The sequence below is a fragment of the Dysidea avara genome, chromosome 2 (assembly GCF_963678975.1).
Source record: "Dysidea avara chromosome 2, odDysAvar1.4, whole genome shotgun sequence".
In the NCBI taxonomy this organism is placed as follows: Eukaryota; Metazoa; Porifera; class Demospongiae; order Dictyoceratida; family Dysideidae; genus Dysidea; species Dysidea avara.
The window spans coordinates 21,951,678-21,979,651 of NC_089273.1; the positions used below are offsets into that span (position 1 = coordinate 21,951,678).

The window sequence follows — 27,974 nt, forward strand, 5'->3', positions numbered from 1 at the left end:
CATGGACTAATATTTTCAGAGAAATTGTTTGTGAAACTTTCTAGCACATGTGCTTATAAATGGCTGCAAGGAGCTCCTGCTAGTGTTATTCATGCCTATCATATTTATCAGTTATTTTTCTGCATAACCAAAAAACCGATCTCTACCATTTTCAATCAACAATGTGTTTTTTCATCATTCCCAAATATTATGATGTCATACTTGTAGTATATACATGGTGCCTATTATGTACTTTGGCCACCATAAAGACAATTTGACAAACCATACTACAAATTTCAAGGTGCAAGGCCTAAATACTGGGTATAGCATAACATTTGCTGAACATTTGCATAACTACCAGATAACCGGCAGTTATGATCTGCTCAGAAACTGGTTATGATATTCTGTCCAGTTTCACAGCTCTATTAGACAGGCATCAAGTGTACTATGACACTTTGGGTTTGTTCTAATGATCTTCTGCTTTAGCACAAGCTTACAGCAGCAATTTTAACTATAAGTGCTCTACAAATAGGTGTCTTACACAAGTAGAGTTTAACAAGCAAATATCTGCTTAGTAATCATCTCCATCTAATAACCGGAGTCTACCGTACAATATAATATGTGACATATGTTACAATAATAATAGTAACGTGTTTTTTGTTAATTTCATTTATTACATGGTATCATTTCTGATGGATACATTTAGAATTACGCTGTGAGTTAACTGATTGTGTGTGTATCATATCAAACTATGTTGTAGGTAGTGCATGCATGTATGCTCCCCAGTGATGGTTTACTGAAGGGTCTGAACTTTAAACTTAATATTTAGTGCACATGACTTGTAACTTTAAAAACCGCATTCTCTGTTTATCCTTAATATTGTATTCTATTTTTGTACATAGTTGCAGTTTGCGAGTCTCTTTAAAACAAAGCTCAGTTCCTTTACTTATATAGTCAGCATAATTAACTTAGAGGTAGAACTGGGAGTTCCTAGAAAAATGATTTGAGTAGCAAAAATCAAGATACTCTAATACAGCATCCACCTACCCTGGTATGCATTACCAAATGAAATGTGACTGTTCTGTTAGAGAATTTCAATCTTTTAAGCTGTAATATATGCTTACTAGTAGTTGCCTCTATACAGAGTTACAGATAAAACAGATGTGATGAAGCTGTTTTTTGGGAATTTCTTAAATTCATGTGTATTAGCAAATAAATTGGGGAATTATAGGTGAAGAGAGGAGAAATGAATAGCTAGAAAGAATAACAGGGAGCCTTAAAGTCATATGTAACCAGATTTTACAAAACCGATCCAAATCGCACATCAAACAAGATCTATCTAATACCACCAGTGGATAACTACACTATCATACTACTAGTTTTAACCCTCAGTACTACTCAAATTACTAGAGGCTGATGTCTTTTCTGGGTAGTGTGAAGTGCTTGAGTGGCGGTTTCCTGCCTTGCGAACGACCTGGCTTGGAAAGAATCATTGGTTTACTGATGGCCAGCCTGATAATGTTGGCCTACTTTTTCTGTTGGTTTTGCTACATATCAGCCACTAAGGAGCCAGCACAGCCCTGTAATCTTGTGTTTGGACTCCAATCATGGTCTGCCTCCATTTTGAAGCCTATATCTTACCCACCCCACCACCCGCCACCCTCCACCCCTTGTGAGCACTCATGATACTACTTCGCTTATCCAACTACTCAGATTTTCTTTTTTGTTTGGCCGGAAACTCTACAAGCAGCTACAAGTACTGGACGTGGTCTGAAATGTAATAGGTTGATGCATCTTTTGTGTAAATTTCATACCTGTGTTTGCTATCCTTGGCAAGTTATGCTGACTTGAAATCTTTAATACCGTTTATCTCGAAACTTCTAATGTGCGATTTGGATAGTTTTTCCAAAATCCAGTCACATATATTCCGTGAGTATATACCTAAACGTGACCTGATTTGGGTCCAACCTATACCTTTTGGGCACAAATGTTAAATGGTAGCAACTTATCAACATTGACAGATATGCAGGTAAAATTTTCACTGTAGATGGAGACATTTATGACATTTTAGAGCATCTAGAGTACTAGAAGCAGCCCCTACAGTTTACCACCATTATAGAAAAGTTTATCTTGTGTATGTTGCTCCTCATGAAGAGGTTGAATGTGGAGGTGGCCAGATAGGGTTTAAAATTAGCAATGATCATAATGGAAAACTTTACTCCAATGATAAGTGCCTTTTGTATGATTATACATAATGTCTTTTTATCTTTTCTTATATATGTACTTATACAGAATCTGGTGCTTCAGTTCGATACAGAGATTGTAAGTTATGTAGCATGCATGTACTTACTATATTGCACGGTGCATTGTACACTGAAGTGTTTTATAGTGTGCTGTTATGCTATTGAACCAAGTATTGGAATTGAGCCATGGAAATATGTGACTGAATTTGTGAAAAGGGGTCTTCCACACCTATCCAATTCTATGAGCTTAGAATACCATAACTTACTCTCCAAGAAATATACAAATCTGAAATTTTTTCCATGCATTAAGGTACTGACTACTGAGCAAATTGCAGCATTTTTCTAATTTGAATTTATGAATTGTCAAAGTTGATAAATTGGATGTGTGTGGAAGGTCCCTTTTGGAAAATTCGGTCACATAATCATTAACTTCGTTTTTAGCTCCATGACTGATTATTTTTATGGAATAGGAATTGCATATAATCATTATTCACTGACAGTGAAGTATTTGCATATATAGTTATGTAATAACATTACAAATATTTATGTTTTTGTCATGATTGACTATAATACACTTTACAGTTTGACAATGGTAAATGTATCACACCATAATGAAAGCTTAGGATCCAAAACAATGTTCATATTGAGCTTGCTTTCGACTAGCTTTGTGCTTTTTGCCAAATGATTAATTTACTAGAATTCAAAGGGCTGTTTTCATCATTGAGTATAATAAAATATATGGCATGTATTTCACTCATTATTCTTTTTGTAGGTATTATGTATGAATATGTGTAAATATTTATGTACATACAGTAGGGCTGAGCGATACTACCGTTTTAGCGATATACCGCGATATTTTGAAAGTATTGATATCGCGATATTTTGTTATTAACTATTGTGATACCATGCCTGTACATTACTGTCATTAAAAATCCATTTGTTATGCTGTACTAGGCTCAAGAATCCTTGTAAGTCATAACCTGGTTACCCCTGCAGAGAGGTGTGAACACCATAACATAACTTCAAAGCATGTGTTACAATAACTGTTACTGTAAACAAGGATGACAGTGGCTAGTTTGATGCTACTTTTAAAGACTTCCTGCAGGAATACTGAGCAATACATTATGTAGCACCAGCTATGATTGACATATTTGTAAGTATCGTGAACTATTCAGTATCGTGAATAGTGGCTTTAGTATCGATCGTGATACTAAAATGGCAGTATCGCTCAGCCCTAACATACAGTACATATATTATATGCATTTGTAGTCCTACTCAGCTTTACACTATGCTGCAGAGTGTGGAAATCTCGTTAGTATCAGAACATTAGTACAGTTAGGAGCTGATATTACTGCTATTAATCATGTGAGACTACATGTGTACATACCTATATGTTAACATATTTAAATGTTTTATAAGTACATGAATAAAATGATTTGTGTATGTACATATATAGTGTAGCATTATGCATAGTCTTTGAAGTGATTGGTAACAGAATAATTATGTATTTTGCCAAATTCTAACACTGTCCTTTAATCATCATCATTAGTACTATCCCAGTAGAAACCTGTCAGGAAGCTAAGGCCTGTAATGTTGGTAGTAACAATGGCTAATGAAAGGATGACTTCAGATTTGGAGTGGCTGACAAAATTCAGCTAATATGAAATGTGTATATATTTTGTGTCATTGCATTCTATCTAGACCTCCCAGGGAAACGTAATTTGGCCTGAAGCTTACCAGCACGACACTTGTGCATTTTGAACCCTAACCTTTTCCCACCCACCACCCTCCAACTTCCACTGCTTTTTGAGGACTTGTAATCTACCAACACTCATGAAAACATCTATCTTGAATGATGGAAACTGTTGTGGCTGCTTCTTGTATTCTAGATGCTCTAAAATACCACAAATATCTACATCTTCAGGGAAAATTTTACCTACATAGCCACCAAAGTAGTCTCATGCTTAGGCCACTTTTTTTCCCTTTTCTATTTGGATGGGGTGAAATGGGTCTGGTGTAACTTTAATAGCCATGTGTATTTTTTTTCCAAATCCCCAGATTTTGAGGAGTGTTTGAAACATATTACAAACAAGCTATGAGTAAAACAAAATGGTTTATATTTTGTGTTTCATGTGGCTGTCACAGAAATCTGCTCGGTAGCTGTAGCAGGTGCAAAGAACATGAAAACATCTTGCAAAAATCCCTAAAATCTGGGGATTCAGGGCAAATTGGCCATTGTATAGTTGCACCAGACCCTTTCCCTGAGTTGGTATAAACTTATACAGTGGATGCTGGGGACCAAGGATCCTGGGACTGAGGACCCAGGGACCGAGGTACCCAACTTTTCTTGGAAATTTACACTTTTCACAATGTTTACACATTCTATACTTGTACTAGATATGTACCTTTTTAAGCTACAGTGGCTAGTCTCCATTGCCAGACCACTATTTCTCTGTCATGGTTCCCTTGATCAATTATAAAATATAAATGCCTGCTTTTGCACCTAGGGTCTGGATTGCTTAGCATAGGCCACTCATTCTTCACACCTTCAGTGCACCTTCAGTGACTGGGGGTATTAATCAAGGACTTGGTACAGTGGTCCCTCGATTATCCGGCCATTGATTATCCGGCCATTGATTAACCGAACTTTCGGTTATCCGAACTGTAGCGATGACTGCTCTATTAGAGTATTTTATATAAGGTGTGTGTTCTATTAGAGTAATTGAGCCAGGCTCTATATATGAATGAATGGGCTTTGATTATCCGAACTTTTCGATTATCTGAACACACTCAGGGCCCAACGAGTTCGGATAATCGAGGGACCACTGTATTAAGAAATTCTAACAAGTCTCTGTCTTTGTGTGGCACATGGCACAATGTCTCTTTGTTTGTAACTTGTAGTGTTCACTGGAGCTATTTCCATGGAATATTTGTTTGTACAAAGTTTCTGAACTTTAGTAAGTAGACAACATACGTATGTGTAATTTGCCAATGTTGCCAATATTACAGGCATGTAGTGTGGTCTCTATAGAACATGTCGAGTGTAACACTATGGGATTTAGAGACTATGTTTTCAACCAATCAAATTTCAGTATCAAACTTGTTGGATATTAACTGTAATAGTTTAAGTATACAATGTATAAACATTGTGAAGTATGCGAAATACCATTTTTCCTTTTGTATTGTAACAAAATAGTTTGTCACGAGTATCTAACTAGTTTAGACACCTACCCATGGGTATCTATTGGATTTTAAATACCTCATTAATGACTAAACTTCAAAGCATACTATGCGTGCCATAGTCTAATTCATAGCGCTGGCACTGTACTTCTAATACTACAGAAATGTGTGCATTATTACAGGAAGGGAAGGTGCCACTTCAGGTGGCTGCTGACAATGACAACAATTCTGCAGTCAATTATTTCATCAATGGTTGCAAGCAAGACATCTCAACTATCGATCAGGTTGGCATTGTGAATGCATACGTAAGAGTAAGTATCTAGATGAATAATGAGAGATTCTTTCCTTGGGATGATATGTGGCTATGATTGGTACAATTATAGTACATGCACTTGTACATATGTAATTTTATTATGTACTTAGAGAGCACTAGATGTTTCAATGGTTGTCCACACTGTATTATATTGCTTACACATACTTAATGTTGTTTATGGCTACTGTGTTCATATAGGAGTATCAAACAAAATTCAACACAATAGTAAGAGAACATGAAGAACTACTACAATACAAGCTTGAAATAATGGGGAATAATAAGCTACCTGAAGGTGTGTGTGTTGTGTGTATTTAACTATTGTATTTCAACAAGAAATTGATAAGTGTGCAACAGTAGCTATTAGCTGCAGTTGAGTCTATTAAAATTATCAATTGCTTGATGAGGTTGGTCCCACATATTATGCATTGTGCATAATTAGTATGATTAAGACCAAGACCCTTTGGTAATTAGAGAATATCGAAAGGTTTGTTAACACGTCTACAACAGTTGACAGTTTTAAGTACAGTTACTTTTTAAGAATAATCCCATTGAAAAGTTAAAAAGTGATACAGTATATTAATGCACCAACTCTATAGCAGTCATCACTTATACACCACTGATCTTTTTAATTGATTATGGTTGTAAAATATAATATACGTTCATTTGCATGCAGTATCACCTGTTTTCAACAAACTTGCGGACGGTCTACAAACAGTGAAGAAGGAAGCAGAGGAAAAATTTGATTCACTTAGTCAAGCTTTTAGATTTCAAAGAAAAGAGCTACAAGATATGAAAAGAGATACCAATCAGTCACTGTTTAGACTGGAGAAGGATAGCAACACAGGACTGAAAACAGTGAGGGCTGAGTCAGAGCAACGGGTACAAGAGTTACAACAGCAGCTACAAAAGCAAAGTAACGTCTTTCATATTAAAACAATGTGTGTTTTAAACAATGTGTACATTATACAGTAGCTAGATACTGTATGTGGTGTAACAATTCATTTAGAAAATTTTGGTGTGATGTGGGTGGTACAGGTGTGCAAATTGAAGGATGCTGATACTAGGAAACCTGAGGGCATTCCCCTAAGTGTCAATTTGGTAGCATTCAACAGTACATCTCTGTAATTGCATGGATAAAATAGAGTGTTTGGCTCTATCAGAATATCTTGGCCTTTATATGAAGTGTGGTACACAAATTGTGAACATTTGTTGGTTTTGATAAAGGTTCATCCAAATCTCAGCAAGCTTTTTGCATGTTTGGTTTTCATGTAGAGCAGTTATCATGCATGAAAGTAAATGATCTGAAGTCTGTGGTTGGTTGTCTCTGATGTCTTTTAAGTGGATCAGTATAGGGTTTTCTTCTCATAACATGTTTCTCCTTAAGTACAATAATCCCAAATGTAGTTTAAAATTCCTTGTGTATTCATGCACCTCAGTAATAACACATAACCTACACATAATAATGTGTCATTGATATTTATCTACAGACAAACTTCTGATAACCTTAGAAGGAAAGATGCAAGGGCTGCACAAAATGGACGAACAAAACAAAGTAGAAATCCAATCTTTAAAAGAGATGCTACAGGACCAAGAGAGAAAATCAAAATTATTTTACAACAGAGTGGGATGGTTGTGTGCATTGCTTGTATTGTTTTGTTTTGGCTGTATAAGTAGTGTTATTATAAATTCTTTATTGTCTTAAATGTACAAGTGCTTATTTTTCTACTTCAAACTTATGCAATACAGTTTTCCATAAGTCAAGTTGTTATCATTACTGCATGTTTCTGCACAGATATAAAAATGTGACCAGGTGTGTAATAAATGGCCACCTGGACATGTTGGCAGCTGAATAATTTGAGTTACACCTGCTTTTTCAAAGATTCGATTTGTAACTCTCTTTTTTTATACCACTTTACTGTAGTCATCCTTATGTGGGCATGCTACTAATTCCTATGGCTTGACATTGTTATCATTAATCTCTGCTCTGTTTCCATTCCCTTTTCTCTCAGATGTGTTTGTGGTACTTAAAAATCATCATCTCCAGTTAGAAGTACTGACATAAGACTTGGTTTAGTGTTTTAGAATAATTCTACCAATTTTGAATCTGGTCTCTCAGTTTTAGTTTTGTGTTTCTTAAACTTTGTTCTCTTATACCAAAGTATGATAATATTTGTAACAAAAATTTTGAAGTAAAATTTGGAAATATTTATTCAAATGAGTTATTTTTCTAGGAAACAGTATTCTCTTCTTTTAAAGCCATAGTAATCATACCTAAAAATCTGTTACCGTACTTTTTAAAGATAATACCAATACAAACATTTTTGGGGAGTTTCACAATAATGTAGCTGTAGGAGAAGAATCAATTTTAGTGTAAAAATTACAGTGTTTTGTAACCACTTGACGTGTACATTTTCACTCGGATTTCTGCTAAGCAGAAGTTTAATGTCTCATGTGTTATTCATCAGGTGGCGACAGTATTTATGTTGGCTTTACAATTTCAAATAATGGTACACATTATTTTATATATGGAAGCCATAGGACATAGTTGCTTGCTGCCTTAATTATTAAATTGCTGCCTTAATTTTTAAAATTTTGATTGCTACTGTAATACAAGATAAAAGTTACGGAATTCTACTGCTGTATGACTTGTTTTGTTATATAATACGGTGCCCATGTGTGTTCAGTTTTCGCAAGCCTGATCAGCAATGGTATACGTCTATCACTGCATCTCACACAGTTAAAGTAAAATATACCAGAAGGGGTCTTGTAGCCTTTCCAAACTGTCAAGTTTGACTAATTATAACTCTTCGTGTTTTCAGCCTATCACCTTCATATTACACCAAGCCATAGTGCTATGTTAGGGGATAAGGGGACCACATTGCAGGGTGATACCACATTTACAAGTCACATTACAGGTTCCCAAGTACATGCAATTGAAAAGGCTATTAGACCCCTTTTTGCGCAGACTGGGTCACACATTATGGTACAATTGTTATTAAGCCATATTCTCAATGTGTGCTGTACTATATAACTAATATATTGCAGGCTGTGAAGTACCAAACTTCACAAATCATTATGTACAATGGTGGATCCAGGTTGCCCCTCCCCTCCTATCCCCCTTCAGCCTTGCCTCTTTTTGATATATAGAACTACTATGCAGACCAAAATCAATCAAGAAACCCACCATTAGGGACCCGCCGATTATGCTCATAATCTTACCTATTATGCTATGCTGCACTGCTCAAAAATTTACCTGTTATGCTTAAATATATGCTCAATACTTACCCATTATGCTCAAATTATGCCCAATTATTTATACTTCAGTTCCCATGCTCTAGTAATAATTTCCAATTTAATAAGTGGCTGAAGCACAAACCTACTTGTAACGATATACTCTAATAGAACAGTCAGTTATATTATTGTTCTATTAGAGTTACTGACTGTTCTATTAGAGTATATCGATCTTTTTGTGATAGCTATTTTGATAAGCAAGAATTCATACTATTACACAAATATTCTACCTATTATGCTAGCATTATGCTCAATGCTTTGAGACACCTATTATGCTCATAATTATGCCAGCATAATCGGCGGGTCCCTACTTGGTGTTGTTGTGTTGTGTATCAGCTGGTAACAGGCTTAAATTGTTGGGAGAATCATAGCATGCTGACTGGACAGGTACAAGAAAACACATGTAACAGTACAAGAGAACATAGAAACAACACACTTAACAACTGGCGTACCTGTAAGCGTATGCATAGTTTTGCTGACTAATGGCGATATTTTCCTGAACCAAAAATCGGGACTGTCAAACTAGTTAACATTTTGTATAAACAGACTACTAGTTTGGCTACTTGTCTAAGTCCTGACGGAGCCATTTGTCAGACATAATGTTTCTAGTGCTTGTGATATCTAATTTTGTGATCAGTGTCTTGCTTTAGGCCATATTGTAGTCATATTTCAGCAACTATACACATTATTCACAAATCCTCTTGTCAGTCCCTCACAAGTGATGTTCTTCAAACCTTAGAATTGTTAGTAAGTTCTCATGGTTCTTCATTGGTCTGATTTTTGGTTCATAGTTTTCACTAATTGGCATGGGGACAACTCATGTTTCCATAACAACATTTGAATTCCATGTCGATTAATGAGAAGTTAAGAATGCATAAATATTTGATAACAATACATTAAGAAAAATCAAACCCCTAATCATGAAAAATGATTGATAGTGTACATGTGGGGTTTATAGTATCCCGTAACCTTAATAGCTATAGCAAGTGCTCAAGTGGCAATTAGAAATATTATCTTGAACCTCGGTTTTGTTAACTAATACTACGGACTATATATTTATATTTTTATCCACTGTTGATAAAATATGAACAGTTCAACCACAACCTATATTGCTGTGATTGTAGTCTCCAATCTGTGAATATATCCAAATTTACTAGTAATTAGTTATGTGAATTACTACATAGCTATGTGAGAAATGCTTTCAAATTATGACATGGGAGGCTTCTCCTTACTATAGTGATGCTTTGTGGGAAGGATTTGGATGCTCCAAAAGTTACTGCTGTGATAATACTGCATGTGCAGCCATGGTTCATCTGTTCCTTGGAAAAGTCATCCTTTGATGATGTAGAAGTCAGAAGATGTGACTGGATCTGCGAAAAGGAGTCTTATAGCCTTTCCAAATTTCTATGTTTGACTTCTCATAACTCCTTGAGTGTTTATCCTGTCACCTTCATATTACAATGCTAAATAGTCCTATGTTAGGAGTGCAATGTAACCAAATTTCAGGGCGGTAACATATTCACAATTCAAGTTATGGGTAGCCAAGTACACGCAATTGGAAAGACTATAAGACCCCTTTTACAGATCCAGTCACATATATGATGATAATAATAAATATTCCATAGCTGGTACAATATTGATTCCTTGGAACTCAGCATTCTAAAGTAGTGAAATTTATAAATACTTAGCAATTAGATGTGAAGATTTTAGTATAAACAATAATTTACTGCCACATTGTACATAATTTGCTTTATTTTCACGCAAAAAAATCTTCGTAATAACTGGTTTTTGTATGGTTTACGTGAATGACTGCTTTATTAGAGTAGTTTGATCTTATGTAAAATATTTAGTTTTGCATATGAAAATTATTTTACAACGAAAAAAAAGCAAATTGCAGTATTAAACACTTTGATGGGTTTTTCAAGCCTTTGTTTATTCATTGGATTCTTTGTCCAAGATACGATTGGTAATTTTAGTGGTATGAATCATGATCAATTGCAAACAAATGTGGCTTTTATACAAAAAGTGAGTTTTTTTTGCTTAGCTGTCAACTTTTTACAACATTTTTAATACAATAGAATTTATTACATACAGATAATAACTGGCTAAAAGGAAAACCTCACAAAGAAAAAAAATCTCAGTAAGAAAACACCTTAATGGATTACAATATTTGACATATCTAATAGCTACATAAATGTTATTTTGTTGAACATGCATATAAATCTACTCTGATCAGTCCCGTAACTAACTATCTGATGACGCAGCTAAATTGGTTTAGTGTACACATTCATCTTTGGTGAAAACAGCATAAAGGCCATTGTAGTTTCCTTTCTGTGATCTTCCTTCTTTAATGTCTTCAATAGTACTTCTGATTTTTGCCAATGTATCAAATTGTGTTACCCATGGAATTGGTATGCATCTAATGGCACCACAGTTCACTGCACAAGTCATCGCAAACCACATGTTTTCTTCTCTGCTCATAGAATTGCCAAGAATGCACAACATTTCCAGAGTATCGTTAGTTTCCAAAGCATGTTTTAGGTAAGGGAGATGTGAACCTTTGTATTTTATCTTATTGTTGCAGAAATGCACTGTTTTTAAGCCATGAATGAACTTCAATGCACTAATGATCCGAATCATCTCGTCAATTTTCAAGTTGCACTGACGCAGGCATAACTCACGAAGTGATAGAGCAGATCGTGCTATAAAACTGGCTAGGATTTCTGTAGGTTGCATCTTTACAAACCACCCATCTCCCAGATCATTTTCACATAGATGGAGCACACATAATGAATTGTTGTTTAGTATCCACTCCAAATTAGTCTTAAGAACACAGCAATCCTGAAGCTTTAATGTATGAATTCTTTTAATGGGGATTCCAATAAATGAAATTTCCATGGGATTGTATGATACATCTAAGCATTTTAGACTATTCACATTGAATAGCCATTTTAAATTTTCTACTCTGCCATCATTTATATTACAGTTTCGTAGTGTGACTGACTTGAGTTTCTGATGTTGCTGAAAGTTTAATGACATATCACAAGTAAGTGTGTAACCAGAAATATCCAATTCTTTGAGTTCAGTTGCTGAAGTCATTAGCTTATGGAGGACTTTATCTATTGTACAACTTGGGCCACAGGAAGTTTGACCAATATTCAGAATTTGCAGTAACTTCAAGTCCATAAAATTTTCAAATAAATTAACAATAAACGATTCCTCTACAACATTTTTTGAAATATCCAGTTCCAAGAGTTCTAATTTTTTACGTGATACTTCTTCCAACAATGCACTGTCTAAGAACATTGTGTTATTAGCAGCTTGTAATACCTTCAAATGAGAATTAGCATGACTAACTAAAGCATTTAGAACTCTGTGAAATCCAATGTTTTCGATTGAATTGTCACTAATATCTAAGAATTCCAGAAGAGCATTTTGACCTATTAAGTTAGCTAAATTGCTTGTGTCAAAGAATTCAATATTGCACCTTCTTAAGCAAATCTTCCTTAATGTTGAAATGTTGTTCATTCCAATCAGAATTCTGTCAATTTGTAAATTTGCAAGAGAAAGATCTATTTCCTCTAAAACATTGCAGTCCTCCAAAACAGAGATGTAGTCATTGGTGTCACTGTTACTAGCTCCAGTACAACAAACATTTAGTTTCTTTAGCTGTTTTCCCTTCAATGATGTAGCTATGGAAGGGTTGCCATGACTAATGCAATCTTCACACAATAACTGATTGTTTGATAAATCAATGTCTTGTAAACTGACATTATTTTCTAAAACAGTAAATAAACTTTTAAAAGCTGCACTGGAAAGCTGGTTGCCACTGACATTTAACATTTTAAGTGATTTGTGGTGTTGCATGGCCTCAAAAATTTTTGATATACTGTCACCTATTTGATTGCCACTTATATCAAAGTATTCTAGATCAACATTGTTTGCTATTATTTCACTGAGATTTGCAACTGCTTTCTTGCTCATGCCAATGAGAGCACGACTTAGTTTAAGTGTTGTTAATTGTGTCAACCTTCTCAAAGATGCTGAATAAGCCATTTCATTAATACAAATATCTGAAAAATCGATTTCCTTTAATCCATGGTTATTTTGCAGGACAAGTTCTATAGCAGTGAAGTTCTTATCTGTAATTTCATTACTGCTTATATCAATTGATTCCAAAGATGAGATACACACTAATTTTTCTGATATTTTGGAGAAATCACTGTCAACTATATTATTACCAGATATATTTAAACGCTCAAGATCAATATTGGCTGCTAATATACCAACAATGCTTCCAGATATATTACATACTCTTGAAAGTTCTTTATTGCAATTAATGCACAGTGCTCTGATACTTGAAAATTCAACAATGAAGCTTAAAAAATCCTTGATTACATCTACTACACCGTCCATTGGCAATAATACTTGAAGATAAAAACATGCATTTTGTAGATTAATTAGTTTCTTTGGTATAACTTGACATGAGTTAACAATTATCTTTAAACTTGGATAGTTACACCTTAATGGATGCAAAGCAGTGGTTGAGATAGTGAAAATAATATCTAATGCCGTCTCCATCAAGCTGTCTTTTTTGTAATAATCAAACACTCTATCATCACTAAGGATGTACAATTCTTCATAGTTTCTTGATCTAATTATTTGATCAATGAAATGTGATGATGTGGAGGATCTTGCGTTGATATAAACCTTTGTGTCTGCCTTTTCTAGGATGCTTTGTTCACCACTAATTACTTCTTCACCATTAACAACTGACACCGTTAGAAAATAAAACGTGTCATTTCCACGAATGACCATAATAAAATTGTCTGCTGCTTGCTTGCAATAGTCTTCCTTGTTTAAAGATAAAAAGTGATCCACGATCCTTTCAATTACCATTCCACTATGGTGGATGTATTTGGTTTTGTTGTTCAGTTTGAGATTTAGTTTTTGGAGATGGCTTGCTTTCATGGAAGCTTTGACAATGTTTTCCATGCCTTCAGGTGAAATTTGATTGTCATTTAAATACAATTCTCTTATCTGCCAGTTGTTGATCAAATCTCCAATAGTTTCAGCTGATTGTGAGGTAATCAAATTATGAGATAAATCTACTATTTCTGATTCAATTTCAACTGAAGTCAATGATTTTACCAAGGTTTTACAACTTTCATCATCAAGGTAACACTCTCTTAGTTGAAAGTATTTCCAATGTTTGTTAATGGTATTGAGTAATTCAGTGGCAAATTCTTGCTCATAGTCAACAAAATCACAGGCAATAAAACGAAGAAATTTCAAATGACGTTCCCGGGACTCACAGAGAGCTATGTTTATTAATTCTACATGGTGACAATTTTTTGCTCGTACAGCAGGTTTTGAAGCAATCACAATTGGACACTGGGCAATCTCGAATATTTGCTTTGCTATTTTGTCATTGAGGTTTTCCAGAACAATAAATAGCTCTTTGACATGGATATTAATTCTTTGTATATCAAAAGTACTGATATTACAAGTTCCACGTAAATATAACCGTTTAAGTGTAAGTGCTAATGTCTCTGTCAATTGCTCAATACTAAAGTTGTGATTGATAATATACAAGTCTTCTATGTTACCAACAAATTGATTCACTGGTGGCAATATTCCATAGAATAACTTTGCATTTTCGTTAATTACTACTTGCATCAGTTCACTTCTAGAATTACTTATGACTTCATATTCTGTAATACATTTAGTGTTGTTACCTTTGAATTCTGCATAGCTCAGGCAATGTTTACATTTACCTAGTTTTTTAGAAAAAAGTCTAATTCCACTATCACACAGTCTGTTATTGTTTATATATAACTTTTCTATTTTCAAAGCACAAAGTAAATCAACAATCTCAATTACAGCTGAAGAAGTAATTAGGTTACCTGAAACATTTAAGGAAGTTACTTTGCAGCATGTGCTACTATTGCACAATGACTGTGATAAGAGTTTGCAATTTGCACTTGTAACTTGACATCCAGTTAAGCTTACTTCAGATATAATGTTGGTGTTCTGGATCAATATAGCAAGTATGAAAATCACTCCATCACTGATACTGCAATCTTTTAATCTGATAACATTTACAGTTGATATTTCACTTAAAATAACTTCAATCCAATCAGCTTGTTGCTTATGTGCATGAATTTCTCCGTTCATTGCAGTAACATAAGTAGCCTCTGAATTGCTCCCACAAATAACTTGTACCTGGTTAGTAATCGTAGATATTTCACCGGCATTGCATGAATTAACATTGCAAATTACAATTTCTTTTAATTCACCTAATTCTTCTTTTACATAGTCAACAATGTCATGGCCACAATTGAAAACATAACAATGTGTTGTAAACAATGGTACATGCTTGAGTTCTCTTGGAATTTGTGATGCACCTTGTACAAGCATTGATCTATCCATAAATAAACAAAAGATTCTGTTGAAAAATATTTTATGAATTTTAAGTACCATAGACTTTATGGCATTGTATTCCACAAGATTTCCACTCATATCTAGAAAATCAAGCCTGCAACATTTAACTAAATCTTCTATAGCTATCAAATTGCTGACAAGTCTTTTTATTCCTTCATTTTCAATTTTGTTGTCACTAAGACAAAGCTGTTTGACTTTTAAACAAATAGCAAAATTTACAATTAAATCCATTGTAGCAGAATCTAATTTATTCGATGATAAGTCAACAGTTTCTATTGAAATGTTAAATATTGGTTTGATGGGTGATTTCAAAATATATGAAATATTCTTTTCAAGAGAGCAACAAGATAAATCTAAGCATTTTAGTGATCTTGGTTGTGTAGAAGTCCACAAAAATGTATTAAGAAGTATTAAACATTCTTCGTTCATTATGCAATGGCCAACTTTGATTGTGTTAAGTGCTACACATGACGGTAAAAGAGAAACTCCTTCAGTGATAGCAAGCAATGATGCAACTTTGTTAGCCATAATTCTGTCTGATGATACAATTAATTTCAATTGGCATGAAGAAGTCAACTGTTTAATAATGAGTGGGTCTGATAACCAGTTCTTTGCATATAGATATAGTTCAGTTAGGTGACGATTTTTTAAGCAAGTAGAAATTATTGATTGGTCACTGATATCTGTTATTAAATATAACTTATTCAACATTATTGTTTTACTTAATTGATGAATTACTTCATCACTATCATTGCTTTGAAGAAACAAAGAACTCCTTGAATTGGTAGAATTTTTGTCAGATAAAGTAGCACAATTGTTTGTATTAGGTGATACACAAGTGGTAGTTGCATGTTTCAAGACAATGCAGCTGTAATGCTTTTCTTTTAAAGTCATTTGACAGCAGAAAGAAATCTTGGAATTTAGAAATATTTCTTCACACAATTTTTCAGCACTTGAGCAATCTATGGTATTGTACTGTATGTCTAGTACCCTCAAAGAAAGACTACCACTAGAGCTTGAAATAATCAATCTTTCAAATCCAGAATACTGTAAATCATTGTGGCTAATGTACAGCTCTCTACTTCTCCACATATCAAGTAAACTAACAAGCTTATCTACCGCTGTTGAGGTTAAAGCATTGTTGGATAAATTAACACAATGTACCAAGGTTGTTAGTTCTTTCATGTACTCATTACATCTTTCTGAAAAGTAAGACAAGTGTTCATCACTTAAACTGCAGTTGCAAAATGACATGCAGTCCCACTCTTTGTCTCCACCATGTTTACATAACAACAAACTAAACTTGTGCAATAGTGAAAATGATAACTTACAGTTATAAACCTCAAATGATTTGATGGAATCTCTAGAGTAATTTAAAATATTTGCCAATTCTTTAGTATCCTTACAATTAGCTGCATAAAGAGATTCACTCGTCAGTATCAGGACAGATTTGTATTTGTCATGCTGGCAAAACACGTCTAAGGCTGCGCTGTTTAAGGAAGGAATACACAAATAAATTTCCTGTGTTACTTCTAACAAAGGAAGTATGTATGTGATTTTCACCTCTGGCCTGTTCTGAAGCAACACAATATAAACCCTTGAAAGGTCATCAAGTTTCATGGAACCAAAAATGTTCTGACCGTTTATACTACCTAACGTTTTGTCATTTCCGATATACAATGAACACAATTGAATGTTTTCATAACTCCATTCATTGCCTTGATTTACAAGGTCTCTTGCAATTAAGATTCCATTTTCAGTTAAGATAAAGCTAAATTGAAATTTGCAATCAAAGAAGTATTTCCGACAGTCATTATCTGCACCAAATACATCGTTGTCACTGATGTTAATGAAATTTACATGTTTCAATGTTTTCAAATTTTCCATTACCATTTTAGCACCATCAATGTTCACTTGATTACCTTCTAATATCAATTCCTCAACTGGGCATGATGACAACAGCTGAATTAGCCTTGGCAATGAAAATGATGTTAGCTTATTGTGACTCAAGTTAAGATAACGTAATGATGTTAGATGGTTTAATTTACTGCATACTTGTAGAAATCTTCTGTTATCCAAGTCATTACCTGTAATATTTAATGACTCAAGATAGGTATTACTGGATGTCATTTTGGAAACAGCAGTGACATAATCACTTGAAAAAGAGTTAAAAATTAATTCTCTAAGACCAACAATATTGTTGACATCATTAAGCAAGTATCCTATTGCATTATTGACATATGATCGTTGTGTTACATGTAAAACTATGAACAATTCTGTGATACCTGATATTATACAGAAGTTACATAACCTGGGGATGATGTTACTTGAATTAATTTGGATTTTAAAGCTAGGATAATTGACCATTGCCATTTCCTTTAATGGAGTTTCCTTTGAGTAAATTAATTTTATATTCAGAGCTGAATTTGTTGCCATTGGTTCATTATAAAACTGTGATAATGTTCCATCATACAGTATAAAAAATTCTTCCAAACGATGATACAAATTTGGAATTGCTTTAAAAATTCCTTTAACATAATGGAATGATGTTAAATTCCTTGCATTTACATAGATTCTTATGTTTGCCATTTCAAGACTGCTTTGTTCACCTTCCAAAATGGTTCTTTCAGAAGTGTTTACTGAAACTCTGAGAAAGTAAAAGGCTTGCAGTCTACAAACAACCATAATAATGCAGTTATTGAGGCTCTCATTAAAATAAGTCCTTGAATCCAAGGATAAAAATTTGCCAACAGCTCTGTCTATTACTTCGTTAGTTTGCTGCAGGTGATCTACATTAGCATTGCCTTCAAACATTATGTCTTGAAGATGGTACGTTAACACGCAAGTACTAAGTATGCAATCTACTCCTTCCATTGACATTTGGTTGTAATTTACACATAATTTTTTGATGTGCCAGTCTTTGACCATAGTTCCAATGATTTTTGCTGATTTGGCAGTAATTTGATTATAGGATAAATCCACTACATCTGATGTAATTCTGATCAAAGTCAACAGTTTAACCAATGCTGTAAAGTCAGTGTCATTTAAAGAACAATTTCGCATTTGAAAATCCTCCAAAGTTTTGTCACACACACTATTCAGTTGTGATGCCAGTTCTTCAAAACATTTAGTTACATTACAACTATCAAATAAAAACTTCTTTAAACAGTGTTTTTTACACTGCCGTAGAGCTACATTAATTAATTCAGCTTCCTTAATATTTTTAGCTTGTATTGAAAACTTTGAGACTATCACAATTGGAAAATCTGTTTGTCTAAAGATTTCAAATGCCAGCTTGTCATCACAATTCTTTAAAACAATTATCATTTCTCTTGCCTGTATAACCGTACTCTTTGGGAGAGAGCTAAATTTACCTACACTTGTATATAAAGTACCAAATAAGTGCAAGCGATTCAAATTTAGTGATAAAACATCTGCTAAACTCTGAATGGAGAAAGTGCACTCAATACAATAGAGATTATTGGCCGTATCCATGTCTGCAAGGAAAAGTGGCAGAGACTTGTAAAGTTGCTGTGTACCAGGGTTTATGTCCACAAGAATGGTAATTTCTGTTACATCACAAAGCCTGTTGAATTCATATTCAGTCATGTAATGTGTATTGTTTCCTGTGAGCTTTACATATCGAAGGTTGTGATTCCCTCCTTTTAAATTTAACGCCAACCTTTCAATACCATTGTCACCTAATTCATTGTTATCCAAATGTAAATTTTCTGTCTTCAAAATGCAACATAGCTTGCTCAAATCTTCCACAGCAGATGAAGTAATGTTATTTGAGGAAAGAATTAACGAGTTCACCTGTAAATTATTAGTATCCTTTAACAGCTCTAACAGAAATTTGCAAAAGTCATTTGATAAGTTACACCCTTTCAGACTCAGCAACTGTAAATCTCTATTATGCTGTATCAAATGTGCAATCTGAATTAAAAGATTATTGCTTACTTCACAAAATGTAAAATCCAAACTGTTAACTTTGATGCTTTCATTTAACACCATCTGAATCAAGGTTAAGCTACAATGTTGTGCTATAAGTCTTTGGTCAAGTAATGTTATAATAATGATTTCTTTATTTTTATCTACAGCAGTCTCTACCACAGCTTCTGAAGAAATACCTTCAATAAACTCATTGTTGCACACAACAATTTCATTTATACTTGCTAGGTGGGGTTTAACAGAAGAAATTACCTCTTGCCCGCAATTAAAGCTGTAAAACAGTTTTGAAGTTTGTATGATTGAAGTCCAAATTAAACCACTGGGAAATCCTTGTGTTTCCTGAACTAGTATTGCATCATCCATTGACAACACCAACTGCCTACTAGATAAGGCTTTGTGAACTTTAATTAAACTACTTCTAGCTTTGTCTAATGTAACACCATTATTGAATAAATTCAAAACAGTTAGTTGACATTTCTTGCTGTATTTGCATACTTCGGCAACAAGTTTATGAACTCCAGTGTCTCTTAAATTGTTGTCATTAATAAAGAGTTCCTCAGTGTTCCAGTGGAGTATAGTTTTTATAATTGAGGCTGCTGTAGTCTGTTGCAGTCCATTAAAAGACAACCTGACAGCTTTTACAGTGATTTCACCAGATAAAGGTTGTAAAATATGTTTAATGTTGTCACCAAGTGAACAATGAGATAAATCAAGACATTCCCATAAATGGCCATGTTCCAGAATATAATTTAGGAGTGTTAACATTTCAACACTAAGGGAACAATGATTTATTATAATAGTGTGAAGAATGGTTGTAGTAGAAGACAAAATCTGTAATCCCTTATCAACATAAAGGAGACCTGCATTCTTTGCTACAAACACTTCTGCTGTTAAGAACACTGTTGTTTGACATGGAGCAGGTAAATTTTTGCTTATCTCTTTCAAAGAACAATCTATTATGCTGTTCACGTACAAATAAATCTCAGTAAGATATTTATTCTCTTTTAGATTAGACACCAGCCTCTCTTGATCCTTCACTGGAGCCACTATGCATAATTTGCTAGCACATGTCCATACTAATGGATCAATTGAGTCATAACCTGTCTCAATAAACAAGGAGGATTGAGAGGCACTGTGTTTCTCCTTATCCTTTGACCGATAATGAGACTTAACAAAGTCATGTGTGTATGAACGGATTCCATTATAACTAGTAAATGTCGGTTTGATTACTAGGAAATCAAAATTGTTTTCTTTTAACCTTAAGCAATCGATCGAATAGACTGAATCAAAATACACTGTTTTGCACAGTTCTTGTGCTTTTTCAATCTCTATAAAATTTTGAAATGCGTGTAATGTCTTTATTGGCGACTTTCCAGTTCCAGTTGCACAGACTAACATTCTAAAGTCATCAAAAGTAATTTCATTATCTTTGACGAACAGTTCATCAACATTCCAACAATTAACAAAACTGATAAAGCTGTTCAGAAATGTCATGGTCAAATTGTTGTTAAATAAAGTGATGGATTTTATCCGTACTGTAATATCTTGTTTGTTCAGAATGGTTGAATCTATTTCACAATCATCAGTGTCACATATTTCCAGATGATGTAATTCTCTGTTATTTATTAACACTTGGGTTAAATTATTCATAATCAAAGGAGATAATTTACAATTTATTAGCTGAATATTTACCACCAAACTACGGCAGTATTCAAAGGCCCTAAGTAAAACATTGCTACTATCTTCGCTTTCAAAGTTCTTTGCTTGCAATGCTTCTTTTGAAAGTAACAATACTTTTTGCTTGTCACTTTTACTTTGACAATATTTTCCCCAAATGTTTATTCTACTTTTACTACCTAGCAATGGAGTAAACAGACAGAGCTCTTGGATGTCCACTAAATACATCTGATCTGAATTTAACTGCAATTCACTGTTTTGTAGTAATACCATGTATAGCTGCTTAAGCTTTTGGTTTGATTTGATTATGATGTTCTGCAATTCAAGACTAGACAACAAACCTTTCCTTGCCAAATACACTGAAGAAAATGATGTTAAATATTTATCCTGCCATATAGCTGGATAATCTGTGAGAAATCCTTTAGTAATTATAATACCACTGCTAGTGGCCAAAAAGCTATATTCAAACTTTAGATCAATAAAATATTTTTGACAAAGAATTTCTGGTTTATAAATTTCATTTTGGCTCATATTGATGTACTTCACAGTACTCAAGTTCACTGTCAATTCTTCAACAAGCAATACAGCCCCAAAATATCCAATTTTATTACCAGCCAGTATCAATTCTTCAACTCTAGTAATGAAGACAGTCTTAATTAAAATTGGAATACAATGGGGTGATAATTGATTAAATGACAAATCTAATTTTTGAAGTGCTAGCATGTTGAATGAAGCCTGCTGCAACTGTGAAGAGATTGTCTGAAGTAATACATCAAACTTGGAATCTGTACTGCAGCAGCTTGATAAACTTAGATGCTTTATCCGTTTGCATTGGCAGAAAAGAAAGTTAGCAAGGAGATGCACATCTTCATGGAGTTTAGGGCTGTTGACAATGGAAACGTGATCTACATCATCACAGCTAATATAATCCAACAGTTCATTTATCATTTTACAATTAGAATTGGAAATCCACACCTTCTTTTGTGAAAACAATTCTATTTTGATGGAGGATGTAAAAGATGCTGCCAATTTTGAAAATGTATTGTCTGGCAGCTTTTCTGCATAAACTACTAGTTTATTTGATATTTGTATTCTTTGAAGAATGTTTAGAATATTCTTTTCTAAATCAAATGGACCATTGATGAATATAAACAGACTTTCCAGCAAAGAAAATGATGATAATAAGTTCTTTAGATACTTCACGTATTTATTTCTCTCACGAATTGATGAAAACAATTTAATGTACAGTTTTGTTAAGCTCTCTCCTTTGATCTTGCTTTGAATTTCTTCAGTACAAGCAGTTACATCTACTACCATACTCTCAGCTATAAGAAAAAACCAAAGTTTAAAACTGTGATCTAAGGCAACCTGTTTGCATAGTCTGTCTGCATCGGAGTGAGTGATATCATTGTGTTGTATTGACAGATATTTTAAATTGTGGTAGTCATGTTTAATAACATTTAACAGCATAAAAATACCATCAGAAGATAATTTGTTATTGCTAATCACTAGACACTCAGGCAAAAATGTATGAACCATTCTCTGAAGATCACTCAATGATGCCGAAGACAATAAATTATGTGACAAGTCTATTTCTTTGATCCTCAATTTACTTTTATCATCCAAAGCATTTATTAAAGTTTTGAAATGGTGATCTTCTAGGTAGCATTTCTTCAGACTAAGTGCTTGGAATAAATTTCTGCTGCTACTGTTAACTATCATAGCCAAATACTGAATGGCCCTCGGAAAATTGATCATGCAGTTGATTAGTTCAACAATCACAACAGAATTTCTACAAGTTGACAAACCTACAAAAGTAAGCAATTCATTGCTATTAATTATTTTTAATTTAGTTTGAGAGACAATTACACAACCAACTAACCGCTCCCCAAAACCATCTGCTATGGCATCAGCATCTTTTCCTGCAAGGTTTTCAACATGTAGATATAATTCTTCTAATTGATGAAGAGATTGCAAAGAGCTTTTAAATTCATCACTGCAAATTTGACTGCAAGCAATATACAGATATCTTAAAGAGCCACAATTTTGTGGTAAGAGCAAGACATTAATTTCTGGGCTTTCTTTTAAGCTCCTAATACATATATACAAACCTTTTACTCCTTTAAAGTCTCTATGCACCTCACTGATGTGTTGTACAGCAAACAAGCCATTGTCCATCAGTACAAAACTAAACTTGTTGTGCTCTTTAAAGAAATGTTCTTCACATACTTCGTTCAGTTGTAAACTAGAATCATTATTGGTAAGATCAATACTCCTGACATTATTACGCTGTACTACACACTTAACAATGTCATTAATTCCGTTATCTTGCAAATGATTACTGTGCACAGACAAATGTTGTACTCTCCAGAAACATAATAGTTCATTAATGTTAGGAGCCGCTAATGGTGATAAAGCATTACCAGATAAACTCAGTACTTTAATGAAAGGCCAATGCTTTTTCTTCTTCATCAACAACAACCTAAGATCAGCATCATGTAAACCGCACTCGCAAAGACTAACCATCTCAAAATTTTGATTACTGTTAGCAATTGTTTTACCAAATTCATACAGAACATCTTCCTCTAATAAGCATTTATAAAGATCCAAGCTTATTATTTTATCTTGGAAAAGAAGCAAACTTCTTTTTATTCTAAAATTATTTGCGATCAGACTTGTTCTCGTTTGTACACATAGAGATTTATGTGTAAACATTGTAAATAAATCATCAATATCTCTATCAGCCATTACTGCGGTATTCAAATAAAGTTCAAATGGTTTGTTTACTTGCATTTGTACCAACAATGAAATGCTTTTGTAGTCTATATTAGAAGAACACATATATAACTTTCGGAGCAATGTCTTTGTACACAAAGTAGCAATAGCTTTTAATGTATCAAAGCAATCAGATACAGGTAGCATGTAGAGATTAAGCGACCTGTTGTTTGTTAAATGCTGCATTATTGCAGTTGTGTAGGAAATTCTTTTAGATACAACATAGTCACCATTTAATAGTGTCAAATTTACTTTGTATTTTACATCCAATAATAAATGCTCACATAAACCTTCCAATTCAGATATATTGTTATTTCGTACATCAAGAATGTCTAGTTCAAGATTTCCACTTTTTGCGAATACAACGATCTCCATGAAACCAGGGTATTGCAAATCATTGCACGCTAAATATAGCTGCTTAGTTTTCCATTGATGCAGTAAATTATTAAGGCTTCCAGCATGTTTTATATTGTTTCTCATCAGATTAAGCGTGCGCACTGTAATTTGCTCTGATGGACACAGGGCATCATACAGGTGATTTAGTTCGTCATCACCAAGGTTGCATTCAAACAGGCTGATTAAGTTCCAATGCTTGCTAGTTACAATCGCAGCTGCTAACATTTCAACATCAATGTTACATTTCTGTACTGATAAAGTGCATAGTGACTGGAAATTAAATGTGTGAAAGTTTGCAAACAGTGTTTTTGCATTTAGAATAAACTTTGCCTGAAATGTGGATATCGATCTCAACTTTACTGAACAATCTAATTTCTGAGCAATTTTATCTGTTATGTCATCAGTTAAATGACTGATGTGTACTTCTTTAAGGCTTCTCATATTTGTAATTAATGAATGCACCTTTTCAGAATGTTTTGGGTTTACAATGAGATGCAATTTGCTAAGGCTCAACACTTTCATCCATGCACAAATAATATCCAAGTTGTTGTTTAGAGTGCAATTTAGATATAAAGATCTGAGACTCACATTTTCAAACTTGCTGTCAATATAATTACTTGATTCACTGGAATCCATTGTTAAAATTACTGAAAAAGAGTGATAGTCAAATTTAAGTCTATAGTAGCAACAAGTGCTGTGTTCCTTTTTTACACATGCACAGTTACTTAAACAAACAGTTTCTTTAGAGAATACTATTGACAGATCACTAGTTGTGTTATAAAAGTAATTCAACAAAGCCGCATCTTCTGACAAAATATTATTACTTGAGATGTCTAGAAAATGTAAGGTGGAACATTTCTGGATTAACTTTGATGCACTTTTACAGCACAACTGGTTGCCAGACAACATTAATGCTTTAGTGTTAAATTTTACTATTAAATCTACAATAAAATTTACTGAAAGCTTGGTAAGTTGGTTTTCAGAGAGATTCAAAACTCTAATAGTGAAGTTGGATGGTGTTGAAACTAATTGAGTGTGGATGTACATGCAACCATCATCCCCAATTCTGCAATTTGCTAAGTTCAGTTCAGTCAAGCAGCATTCTAAAGAATGAATTATAGCAAAACAAAGTGTGTTGAGACTTTCATATAACATATGATGATTACTCAAATCAACAAATTCATCAAAAAGAAAACCACTGATCATTTGGCAACAATCTTTATCCTCAGCTTCCATAAAACACTGGACTAAATGCAAGCACTTCATTTTGTCATCCAGGATACTCGGTAATTTGGCTGCTTTATAATACCAATCCTTTTCCCACCAGGTTTGCTCTGTGATAAATTCTACAAATGTACATTGTTTTCCCTTGGTGATACCAATATAAAACACCCACATGTTGAAGAACCTCTCATCCCAGAAGTACTGATCTAATATTGATTTTACTTCTGGTGAGCTCCACAGAAGATCCTCCTCAGATAAATACCACGCTGCAAGATATTCCTGAATGCTCACATGCAAAAAGCTGTAGGAAATTTCCTGAGAACCTGACCAACGTGAAATCCGTAACAAACCATATGGACATTCCACATTATCTTGCTTTATTTTAAGATATTTTCTACATGTTATTTGAAGGTCTTGATGTGAAAAGGCTAACTTATTAGCTTTCAAACACTGAAAGGATAATTTACCAAATTCTTTCAAAATTATACGAAACTCTTTATCAGTTTTGGGTTTGTGTATATACTCAGGTAAACCACCTGACTTGCTACTGAAATGAGACATGGTAAAATGAATAAACCTTCCAAATATTTCTGTTTTCGTTGTTGGAAGACAACCCTTTTTGCAATGTAAATACAGCAATATGTTCAAGTTGAATGGAATGCGACTATGGGCATCAATAGCTGGATATTTTTTAATATGCTCGATAATAGCAGCATACTCATTATGCTCACTTAAGGAAACTTTAAGATAATGGTCCCTGTCTACTTTGGAAAATCCCAATAGTTCAACCCTCCTGCAGGATGATAACATATGCAAGTTTTTCGCAACTGAAGGTTGAGAAGTGATGACTAATAAAGAAGACTTTAAGCAAGACCTGCTGATAATCGAAGAAACGAATGAAGTCTTAATAAGGTGACGGGGTAGTTCATCATACCCATCAAATATGATTGCAAGATTAGCCCCATTGTTCATCAATATCAATTTTTCGAAGTCATTGATACTAGTAGATAGTTCATCATTTCGGAATATAATATGTAATAAATCACTTAAATTCTTAGCCTTTTGTACCTGAGGATCTTTGAGATATATTAGAAACAAAAACTCTCTATTGCATAACAGTGGAATGCTTTTCCATTTTGAAGCAATTTCATTGGCTAGCATAGTCTTACCAATGCCAGGAGCACCTTCAATTAGAATCGTATTGGGATTGATCAACTTTGGTTTGTCCTTCAATGGAGCAAATAAATCTGATATACTTTTAGGATGTTCACTTAAATTATTTGCTTCATCTTTGGTACCCCTTCGAATGCTAGCATTATTGTTCTTTTGGTTGATTGTACTACAAATCTCCAGTGTAGTTTTACAGATATATTCATTATTATGGTAAGTTAGAATTACACTTGTAATAGTACTAGACTTATAAGGAGGCCATTGTGATTGAACTACCTCAGAATTATGGATTATGTTTTGATGTTGTTTTTGAAGACACTCTGATACTTCTTGCAGCAGTTTACCTATGTAATATATTATAAGACATAAAGTGACATCTTAAACAATTTGGAACAAACAAATTAATGTAGTGTTACACTACAAAACATGTCAGGTGGTAAATTTGCACTAAATAATACTGTACGTATACTAATATACATCATGCATACAGTATGATAGTACTGTATAGTAGGGACCACAAAGGTTCGGGCATGGCACATGAAAAACCATCACCCAAAACCAGCCTCATGATGATGAAGAGGCAGTATTGGTTAGGTAAAACTAAGCCCAAACTAGCCTTCAAATCAACCTGAAACGCTTTCAACAAGTTTCTATAGAATTAAAAAAAAAAAAAAAAAAAACTTTAATGGATTTTCTAGTGACTGACTGGCTGAGTTGACTGATGCCTTCAAGCAAGTGTAATTTGATAACAACTAAGGCTATGGGCTTGATTTTTGCACTGTTTGACGTTGCTTCAGCTGCACACGCGTCTTTGGTTTTGGCATACTGTGGTATGTACAATGCATTCTTCATGGACTTACCAGTGTCCTTCTTTGTATCCAATTCATCTTTGCTGACAGCGAAAGATGTTGATTTGGCAGTAGTACGTGATGGCTTCCCTTCATAATGAAAATCATCCGTATTTTTCATAGTGGCTACTTTGATATCAGAGACGCTTTTCGAATAGTTCTTGATTCATACTGCTGTGTAACGGGTTGAACATAGCTGACAATGAATCGTAATGGATACTTCACTTTCAGACGATGATTGGTAGCTGGGGCGAACAGCACCATTTCTTTCCTTTGGTGCGGTATGTGTGGGTTCACCACTCATCATAATTTAATTTTGCAAAAAAAAAGTTAAGTACACAAAAATTAGAATTTTCAACCACTAAGATAGCACGGTTGATCACATGTGTGACACTGCAAATTGCTAAAACTAGCCTAACTAATCCTATTAGTTAGTTCCACGACTAGAAATAGATTATATGAACACTTACTGATAACCTGATC

General features: G+C 34.0%; 1 protein-coding gene across 2 annotated transcripts; it reads left to right on the forward strand.

The window, feature by feature from the left end:
* Window positions 1–208: 208 nt before the first annotated feature.
* On the forward strand, window positions 209–7,476 carry LOC136246851 (uncharacterized). 2 transcript variants are annotated; one of them, XM_066038453.1, is made up of 7 exons: window positions 209–694; window positions 2,272–2,301; window positions 3,492–3,587; window positions 5,585–5,686; window positions 5,914–6,007; window positions 6,389–6,628; window positions 7,203–7,476. In XM_066038453.1, exons 5-7 carry the CDS (start codon window positions 5,983–5,985, stop codon window positions 7,415–7,417), a joined length of 480 nt encoding a protein of 159 aa, XP_065894525.1. In that variant the 5' UTR covers window positions 209–694; window positions 2,272–2,301; window positions 3,492–3,587; window positions 5,585–5,686; window positions 5,914–5,982; the 3' UTR covers window positions 7,418–7,476. The 2 variants fall into 2 exon arrangements, with proteins under 2 accessions (XP_065894525.1, XP_065894526.1); XM_066038454.1 differs by lacking the exons at window positions 209–694; window positions 2,272–2,301 and having other exon boundaries at window positions 2,353–3,587.
* The last annotated feature ends 20,498 nt before the right edge of the window (window positions 7,477–27,974 follow it).